General features: G+C 34.0%; 1 protein-coding gene across 2 annotated transcripts in view; it reads left to right on the top strand.

The window, feature by feature from the left end:
• LOC145665758 (uncharacterized) overlaps window positions 1-6,901 on the top strand; it is a 106,899-nt gene extending 99,998 nt beyond the window's left edge. For both annotated transcript variants that reach the window (XM_081732887.1, XM_081732886.1), the window contains exon 5: window positions 6,220-6,901. In XM_081732887.1, coding sequence (XP_081589013.1) covers window positions 6,220-6,355 — 136 coding nt within the window. In that variant the 3' untranslated portion in view covers window positions 6,356-6,901. The remainder of the gene's footprint in view (window positions 1-6,219) is intronic.
• The last annotated feature ends 3,897 nt before the right edge of the window (window positions 6,902-10,798 follow it).

The raw sequence follows: 10,798 nt of genomic DNA on the forward strand, positions 1-10,798 counted from the left end.
CCCAAAATTAATATATCCTGAAAATTACAACATTCTGCTTAGTCTAGAAATCGAAATATTTAAGTAAATAAACAATACGTAATTTTTTAACAGAAGTCGGGCGATATGATGCTAGTTCTTCGCTTTGAAATTATATTAAATGTTCATTTCTTTCTTTGTGGCTGCAGAATAATTTCATTGTTGTCAGAATTTCGTAAACATTAAATATTATCGCAGATAATTCTATTTTCAGTGAACATACGTAGGATTTTTTTCGTTCTTAATAAAGCTACCAGGTATTACATAGTATTGTGTGTGTGGTGAAAGAGTCTTGAGTTCGAGTGAGGTTGTCGTGCGGTGATCGGAATGGGAAATGTTTGTAGTGATTATAGATTTTAAAGTGTTATGATGAAATGTGTATATAGGCTGGGCGTAGATAGAGGAGACAGGGTGTTTGTAAAATATAGCGTCGTAGTAAATGAAAAGAATGATGATATGAATATTATATGAATATTAATATGAATATGAATATGAAAGTATATGAATATTGTAGTAAATGAATATAGAAGATAGGACACCCATATAGTTAAATATATATAGTAGCCCAGTGAATACTTCGCCACGTGTGGATATATATATATATATATTGAATAGATACGTGTAGCTACAAACATCTCGGGTTCTGACCCCTGCACCATAATATCACGCGGACCGGAGGGCGATATATAGTTGGACTATGGTAATACTTTGTAGTTTAATGGGTTATAGTAATAATCAACCATAGTAATACCATCTGATAGAATGGGTAGCATCATATAATCGCTGACTAGACATATTGAATAATAAATTATGAAAAGACAGTAGTAGTTATACAACAGGGCTGTAGTGAATTATATTTTCTGGTCGGTTTTAAAAATAGAATATCCTGCTCCGTGAGATTTTTTTTCTTCACGTCACCTACTCGGGCTAGCTTACAATGTTCATGGAGGCGACAGCTCTGACAGGGTTACAGAATCAAAACAATTAGTTATTAAAATTTATTATACCGTACCCGGGCATCGACCTCTTCCCCCTTGAGTACTTTCGTTTTCTTTTCTTAGTTTCCAAACTAGATAGTGATGGAAATTAATCGATGCCTCAGAATTTAGCGCATTCTGCGAAGGGGAGCTATCGGTGAGGTTTGGCCATAGAAATCACCGATCCGAAATTCAGTTTATTTATTTTTTTTATTTTGGCAAATCACTAATTAGTGATATCTTAGCTATTATTCTAATTTCATTACTATTCTGGAATCTTCTAGTTTCCAAGAGGTCGGATGATTTTTTTTTCTCTTTTGAAATTCTAAATTAACGCCGTCTCTAACCTTCCGGAGGATTCCGGGATCCTGCTGGTTTGGGCCGGATACGGGGCTCAGATTTCAATCTTACAAGCAAACTCTTGTGGGATTGGGATCTGATGGACACAGACTTGCATCCTTGGCAGCAGGGCGCCCCCTAGGTTACGTATTTAGTAGACCACCCTTTTGGCATATTAAGAATATTTTGGCTATGGATTTGTTGAGAGCGAAATTCGACTTCTATCTTTGTAGCGTTAGTTATTTCTCACTTAAGTCTTTGGCGCCCCTATTCTTCGTCTTCCTTCTTTTCTATATCTCTCTCTGTCTTCATTTCTTCAAGTTTTTTTTTAATTTCAACCTTCCCGCCCCCCCCCCCGATTTTGAACTTGTCGCTTACGATTTATTTAACGTACAACTCTGAACTGAAATTACCAGCTGAGACGTTGCAATACACAATTCATGGATAGAGTAGATAATGATTGGGTCCTCCATCACATTTTGACCTATCGCCGAAATGAACAAAGACTTCATATTTGACGACACTTCAATTACGTTCTTTCGCCGTCGTCCCCTTAAGTTTTTTTTAAATCCATTGGTCACTTTCCTTTTCTGTTTTGGTTTTCGATTATCTTGTAGTTGATCTGGGCCCAGAAATTGTATTTTAGGTTATCTAGTTATATCTTTAGGAATGTTCTATGTTACGTGCCTGCCTCACAAAGTTTTTTTTAAATTATTTAAGCACTAATTGAATATATGAAAGTTAAAATTTATAGATGCGCGGTATCAGGTAAAATCATTTTTTTTTCATATGTAATGTCGGAAGTCATTTGTTTTCTTGGACAATGTTTGCAACCTTTTCAAAAATTATTGTTGGGGTGAATAATTTAAATGTGTGCGCATTTATAATAAATATATATATATAGAGAGAAATGAATACGTCGAAATGTATATGTACTTAGTATGTGAATATGATTTTAAAGTAAAAGTATGATATTAATTGTATTATATGAATATATGTGAGAGCGCTCGTGTCTGTCCCCCCAAACGTGTATTGGTTGCTATAGTTTACCAGTAAGTTTTCCGACGAATATAAGAATATAGATTTTGTCAAGAATACCGCCGTGCACTCAAGTAATTTTCCTTTTCTTTTGAATACATGTAAATGATAACCTATGTAATTATTTAATGGCATGTATTAAAAGTAACGGCAGGTCTAAACGTAACCCACATCATGATGAATATTATCCCTGAACTACCAACCTAAAACCATTGTGGAAAGTGCACCTTGAATCCTTCTCACCTGCATATGTATCCTGTGACTTGACCAGTTTTTTTTATCCTCAATTTAAACCATCACACTCCGTACACCTGTGGAAGATCGTTTTAAATCCGAACCATGTATACATATATACAAAAGTGATCTAAAGGAAAGGTCTCATGACGTGTCCCAGTGTTGAACAAATAACTTGAAATTATCCAATTAATAAGTTTGGAAATGGACTGTCTAAGAGGAGAAACATCCTCTGGCGAAAGTGATTTTTTCGAAATCCCTAGATGGGTATAAACGTCGCAGTGTGCGAGTGCAGATATAAACTGCTAAGAGTTACAAACTAAATATAGTCAATGAATGTTTTTTATAAACCAATAGTTATATATATATAGATATATATATAAACACAAACTAAGTTATATGGAGCGAAATGTTTTGGACACTACGAGTAGTGCGTGATTTGTGATTTGAACGCTCAGAATTATTAATATTTTATTTCTCAATGTGAGGTAGAGACTCATAAGTCCTAATACATCTAAAAGTTTTTTTCTTTTCTTTCCTCTTTGTCCATATTTTTTTTAAGTGAAATAAGTGTCTCTTTGCGTATGTCGCAAATCATAATTTTGTTTTAGCATGCCTAAGATATAATACATGTAATTATTTTTTTCTTTTTCCATTTGTCAAGATGATTGAATATATAAAAATTTACTAAAATATAACTCTATGAATTTTATTAATATATAACCAAGAACTTGTGCTTTTAAGATTTTCTTTGTAATTATTTTTCTTTTTTTTCACTATGAATGTAATAAACTATTTGTATCTTTGTAGTTAGTTGGTTTCCTTTAAACATATATACACTGTCCTGAGTGAGTGAGCGAGTGAATGCATGATAGATTTAATTTAAGTAATTTTAGTGATATCATTTGTCATATTGACATCTGTAATATATGTGTCATGTTTTAATATATGTGTTAAGGTAAATAACCTAGGTCATGAAGGACCGCTACTAATGGTTTAAATCGGCTCTAGGAGTGAAACAAAAATAGCAGGATGAGCCTAAATACATTTTTCTTCCAGAAAGTTGAGACTCTTATTGATACGATACATAAATTTATATTGAGTTTATAAGTTTGATTTTTTTTTCTTTCTTTCTTGGCTAATTCATATGTGTGGTCGATCCTAGAGAACAGAGTTCAGATGCTGGATGGTTATCAATCACCGGTTGGAATAACAGTACGAAGAATGATTTCACTTTTCTCATTTCCAGGTCTAGGTCTGGGCAACCCCACGATCGTGGTGCCTGGAGCTAGGTCTGGGTGGTATGAGGGAACATGTGTCTATTCCGAAGCATTCCAAAATTGATTAGTCGTTAATAACATTTAGAATGATTCATCTTTCAAGGACTTTCTCGAATTCTTACTATATTTCCGGAATTATCCAGTAATCTGTTTCTTATTACAATACCCTATTTCTTTTTCTTTCTTCTTTTTCTACCTCCTTCTTTTACCCTTCTACTTTCTTCTCTTTCTTTTCTATTTCTGAATGAAAGAAAACGGATTCATGACTGAGAGTAGTCGCTATTGGCACGGTCAATAAGTTGTTTCGATGAGTTTTCTTCGGGAGTCCGATATGGGATAATTAACATTGAGATGAGTATGCATTGAGGGACGAACAATAACAAGAAAGTTTATTGGAATTTACTTTATTGGAGAATAATCTGGATTTCAATTAGTAGGTGATGTTTCGTAATCGCCCTCGTTCAAAGAGAATTAATTTTAGCGACTCCTCTACATTGCTCTTTTCTTCATTTACTACTATTTTTTTTTTTTTACGTTTTCTTTCAAGGACGGTAGTAAATTGGGCGCACCTGCTTTTGTTGATCAAATAGATCCATGTCTCATCTAGGATGATGATAGAATGCCATTTATCATCTGTTTTGCAACGCTTATCCAGACGTTTGAATGAAACTCTCCGTTGAGTGATCGTTTGTGCCGGTCCAGTTACAACACACAGCCGTTTTACTGCTACAGCCTGTGTGATTTCCCTCTTCAAGCCGCCACTAACAACAAGAAGAAACGGAAGGGGAGACACGTTTTATTCTATCATCGTGGTTTCCTTCATGACATAAATTGTTGACTCAATGTTAATATTACTTTCAAAGTAAAGGGGAAAAACGAAAGCAAAAGATGATTTTGCAGCTTTTATTATACCTATCCATTATGCCTCATGACCTGCTTGAATACCATGATCACACTATTCCTTAGACGACAAACGACAATCTGTGCAATACTAATTTCTTACCTAATGCTTTAAACCACGTTTTGTTAACAGGCTCCCTTGTACAATTGAAAATCATAAATTCATCCAAACATGAAATGTTTAAGGGGCTGAAATCGTTGATTTTTCAAAATGGAAGAAAAAGTCGGTTTTAATGAACCTAAGAAACACATGGCCACAAAAATATTTTACTAGGGGTCACGATGTCTTGTGAAAATAGATTAAAAGCATGTTGTTGCATTACACACATAAATAACTACGATTTTGTTCAAGCATTTTCAGGATTTTGCACCTATCAGATTAACTAAATCACGTAAATGCTACAAATGGTAGCTTAAGTCGCCTGTGCTCCTCGTGGTTCCAAAGGTAAACATACGTGTGAGTTATTTGGGATTAGCATGTGACACTGACCTCAAAACTAGCGTGAGAAAATTTCAGCTCATATGAAAATTAATGAGTTAAATTAATTTTCCATTTCATGTCATCTGATATCAACGACGAAAGAAATGATACAAAATAATTAAAATTTCTAGAGAAGTCACTACTAACTGGGCCACGCATTGCATAGGAGCATGCTTTTACGATCTGAGAAAGCAGAGAGTAATACAATGAGAAAAGGATTGCAGATGAGCACATGTAGGCAGTGTGCTCGTAGTAATGAATGCATGATCAACATGCTTGAGAAACCATTAACTACGAAGTTCCAGTTTGTTAGCACTTTTTTTTTTTTTTTAAACCAACACTAGTTTAGCTGCCAACTTCTTCTCCTCTAGGTGAAAAGATTAGCAGCAAACAGTAGTGTTACAGAACATTCCAGTTAGAAATTACTCTTCTAGAGTTAAATAATTTTGACTTAATGTGTATAACAGCGGTTTTCGAAAGTTAAGATATGAGGAGCGTGTTCTAATTTGCTAGAAATCATAGTGTATTATCAGAGTTAACGTATATTGCCAACCCCCCTTTTCTTACACACACCAAACAGTAACGATACTGTCTGTAATGTAACAATGTGATTTGATACTGACTAAAAGAAATAGTGTTTACATATCTTCTAGTCTAGATTAATTATAAACTACAGTAGTTGACACATACTCTCTAGTCTATAGGCTAGTTGATTAGTTGTTTTGCCTAGAGATCATCTTAACTAGAATACATGTATTCTAGTTTAGTCAAATAGACAACCTCTGCCAAATATTGCGTAAGGTTGTTTGTTTGCGAAAATGAATTTTAAAAGAAGAAATAAAATATTCACAACATAGATAAATGACTTTGACTAAATTATTTTGAATAAATATTTAGGTTCCTCCATCATATTAATATAATCACCTAATATGTTATAATCTTTTTATTTTAGCATTCCCTGGTCAGAAAACACTGTACTGACTAATGACGAAGAAGAGTATATGACTGCCAGATGGTTTGGATCACAAGGAAAAGACTGCAGAATTGTATTTCCAAGTTGTCAAAACTCGCTATTTGAAATAACATAAAATACTGATTATGTAGACTGACAGGTGTTGAAGTTTGAAGTTTTGGAAATGAAGAGTTTGGAAATGAAGTTTTGGAAACTTGCAGTGTTGTTTTACTTACTTTTTTTTTCTAATTTTACTGTAATTATATGGTGTGTATATTCAACACGCTAGAAAAAGTATTTCTTTTTATTGTGCAACCGAAACGAATGTTTAGGTTAAGAAAAAGATTTGAGATGATATAGGCCTACTTGCAAAAGTAACACTTCTGGATTAACCATTTTAATTTATTTCTCAACAACATTAAAGTCTCAAGGAGAAAACATCCCCTTAAAGGAAGTCCACTCACACCTTGTTGGGGAAGTCCACTCTGCATTATCGGATTTTAAGGAAAGTCTGCCTTGGCTTGTCTTTACCTATACCATTGTTTGACAGATGGAATATAGGACAAATAAACTAAGTAACGCTGATATGTTTCTCTGATGTTTATGTCAGGCAAGACTAGTATTGTAAAATTTCCGGAAATTTTGAACTGGCTGGCAAAAAACCGTTTTTTCCGGTTTCTTTCCGGAAAAATAACAAAAATTGTTGTATTAGGTTAATTTTACTAGTAATGGAACCTTTTTTGTTCTTTTTTTTTTTTTTTTTTTTTTTTTGCCGAACGCGTGAAAAATGTAAATTGAGAAATTCCAATATTGTGGATACACAAGAAAGAAGCATTCGAAAATAAAACTGTTATAATTATTCGTGAAAATTAATAATCTGCACTCATTTCCTTTATGTGCCTTTTAGTCGTTTATTCCTGCTTTAGTCGTTTAGTCGTTTTAGCCTGTGCATTAATTACAGAACTTTTACAGTTGCATACAAGTTTATCATCATGAAGCGATTCTGCTGCAATAAATAGGGCTCTTGAATGGACCTGGGTTCTTAATATGCTCTTCGATCTGGTGAAATTTCCTTAAGTTTAACCAAATTAATTCTTAAAAGAAAGAGCAGTAAACAAATTTCACCAGTACTCATGTATATACAAAGACATATAATTACTATTTAATATTCAAATACAGACTTTAATATAAACTTTAAGTACAAAATTTTGTATGTAAACAAATACCTGTTTTATAGTGCGACAAATTATCTACATATATGAAAATGAAAGTGACTATGTTTGTAACTTAACAACTCTTGAATCCCACCAGACTGATCTCGATAAAAATTTTCAACACAGGTGAGGTTCGGGCCTGGGATGAACTTTACCATTTCACTTTGAAGGTGCAACTTGGAGGAAGGAAGTGCGGATATATATACAGTATATATTGAAAATTACCAATCTTAGTTTTCGGGGTTGCTGAGATAAACAGTGACATTTCCAATGAAGATTAAATTCAAATTCAGGCCCGCAACTTAAGGGAGGGGGAAGGGGGTGATATATAAAAAATGATCGAAAATGACCTATATTAGTGTCGAATCCAAAGTTTTCGTGGTCGCTGAGATGAACAGTGATACTTCTAATGCCGTTTAAATCCAAATTAAGGGCCGTGAACTGGGGACGGGGAAGAGAGAAGATATACAAATGATCGAAAATGACCAATATTAGTGTCAAATCCATAGATTTTGGGATTGCTGTGATGAACAGTAACTTTTCCGATGCCGTTTAAATCCAAATTCAGGCCCGCAACTTGGGTAGGAAAATATATACAAAAATGACCGAGAACAGGAGCGTCATTTCAGCTGTTACTTGGGGGGAGGGGGGCAAGATCCCTTGATATAAGTAAAATTTCGCACTTTTCACTGATTTACTACTATTCTATTGATAAATCTCAAACTCAGGTTAGAGCAATTGCCCCTCCCTATCCCCCCTAAATGACGCCCCTGACTGAAAATGGCCGATATTAGTGTTAAATCCATAGTTTGTGGGGTCACTGAAATGAATAATAACACTTCCGATGCCGTTTAAATCAAAATTCATCCTCGTAACTTGGGGGCGGGGAAGAGAGGATATATATATATATATAAATGATTAAAAATAACCTATATTAGTGTCGAATCCATAGTTTTCGGGGTGGATGAGATGAACAGTGACATTTCCAATGCCGTTTAAATCCAAATCCAAATTAGATACTCCTAAGCAGGGAGGGTGACATGTAAAAGTAATTGAAAATGACTGATACTAGTATCGAATTTATATTTTTGGGAGTTCCTAAACTCATTGGTGACAGTTTTGGTGCCCTTCATACCCAAAATGAAACGTATTCTCCTTTTACGAAGAACGGGTATTCTGCTAGTCTTTAATAATAGCGAACGGAAATTTCACATGTTAAATTTTTTTTGTCGCTGCTCAAATTTACGCACTTGTGCGGTGTGTGTGTGTGTGTAGCTCTATATGTAAATAAGATCATCTCTCTTTTTGAGTTGTTCGAAAAATATAATTATAAATAACTAGCAGCGTTCACCCCGCTTCGCTGCGGTCACCCCGGAACGCAATAAACTTTGTTACTTAGATAATTTTTACTTTTTCGCTTTCAAGTGATATGATAAAAACCATAGAAGATTGCACTAATGTTAACATTATATCGCCTGTCATTTATGTTAACCCGCCCCGCTTCGCTGCGGTCACCCCAACCCGCCCCGCTTCGCTGCGGTCATCCCGGAACGCAATAAACTTTGTTACTTAGATAATTTTTACTTTTTCGCTTTCAAGTGATTTATAGCGCCTGTCAGTTATGTTAACCCGCCGAGTCACAGGGTCATGCGGGTTGCATATAAATACGTTTATTTTTATACCTATGATGAACTAATAACAAAGGATTTGTACGTATGGACACCTGAATGGTCAATTATCTCAAGACACTGGTAATTGAAAATTAAAGTGATATGATAAAAAACATCTAGGGTCCACATCCTAACAACCCCCCAAAAATGAAAGAAATCGGTTCAGCCGTATTAGCGTGATGAGCGGACAAAGGATTTTTTGTACGTATGGACACCTGATTGGTCAATTATCTCAAGACACTGTTAATTGAAAATTAAAGTGATATGATAAAAACCATCTAGGGTCCAAATCCTAACAACCCCCCAAAAATGAAAGAAATCGGTTCAGCCGTATTAGCGTGATGAGCGGACAAAGGATTTTGTGCGTTCTCTTTTATATATATAGATAAAGAGGGATTTTTATCAGAAATCAGAAAACTAAAAAGTAAAATTAAAAGCTGTTGCTTTAAGTATTTTTCCTACTAGCGAAATACGTTGTATGTATGCTGCAGACACGCTACAGCAAATAAGATTAGCATCAGGCGAAGAAACAGTTTTTAAATTATATTTTCCGGGTTTTGCCAATATTTCCAAACAAATGATTTTTTTCTAATGGATTGAAAATTTCCGGAAATTTTATACAGCACAAGGAAGATACGTATCTCCATAAAATATATATTTGATTTTAACATACTGGTATTACCTAAAATGATTCTGGCCCTGTTATTTTAACATTTCCCTGCCATAAAACGTTAACCTTATAAGATTACTTAAGATAATTTAAATGCGCCTATATTAATTAATCTAATTAAGATTACATTTTAGGATCTTTTGTAGCCGTAACTCCATTCTATCACGGTGCTAAATTTAAAGGAGATGTACAAATATATTTGTTGCCACAAAATTTCCCTGTTCTAATACAAGAAACATAACTACTCAATGATCTTAACTGTAAACTAGTAAATATAAAATAGTTTTAATTTTATAAGCATAATTTAGTAAAATATTCGAAAATTTCAATTTTTTCACAATTTTTCCGTTTTTCCAAGCTCGGGAAAAAACGGTAAAAGACTGTTTTTTTACTCAAAATTTCCGTTTTTTTCAGGCCTTTTCGTTTCTATTCATATATTAATGTACAACTTTGCTAAACGAATGCAAGGAAGAAAGAAGTCACATGTAAATAATATAGTCTCTAGCAATGTTATAGTTAACGTCAGTCATCGCCGACTACGCTTCAATAAACGATAAACATGTGCGAATAAATGACAATATTGACCAACAGAATTGAAGTTTATCTACTACAAGAGAAATAATGGGTAATTGCTATTGACCTTTTCTTGCTGATTTTAAATATTTTTACAGAACTTTTCCATCAGCTGCTGATATTATATAATCGTAAGAAAAAAATATTTTTCAACTGAATATTATAATAATTTTAGTTGGTGTTACATTTACGTAGTATCTCTCAAACAATTACATGTACACCTATTTGTGAGTTTTGTTCCCCGCAACGACTGGTGTAAAGAAACGAAAATTAAATCAGTCAAATCTGTAGTGTGATGGGGAGATGTAATTAAAGTATGAAGCAGACGTTTAAGACAGACAGAAATTGTAAATGAATGCATGTTATAGATAACTGATAACAAAAGAGGAAACACGAAAGACTCTAGCTAACAAAGAAAAACGGCATAGAAAATTAGAAGTAGTGGCAGTGAT

The sequence above is a fragment of the Thermobia domestica genome, chromosome 12 (assembly GCF_964235325.1).
Source record: "Thermobia domestica chromosome 12, izTheDome1.hap1.1, whole genome shotgun sequence".
NCBI lineage: Eukaryota > Metazoa > Arthropoda > Insecta > Zygentoma > Lepismatidae > Thermobia > Thermobia domestica.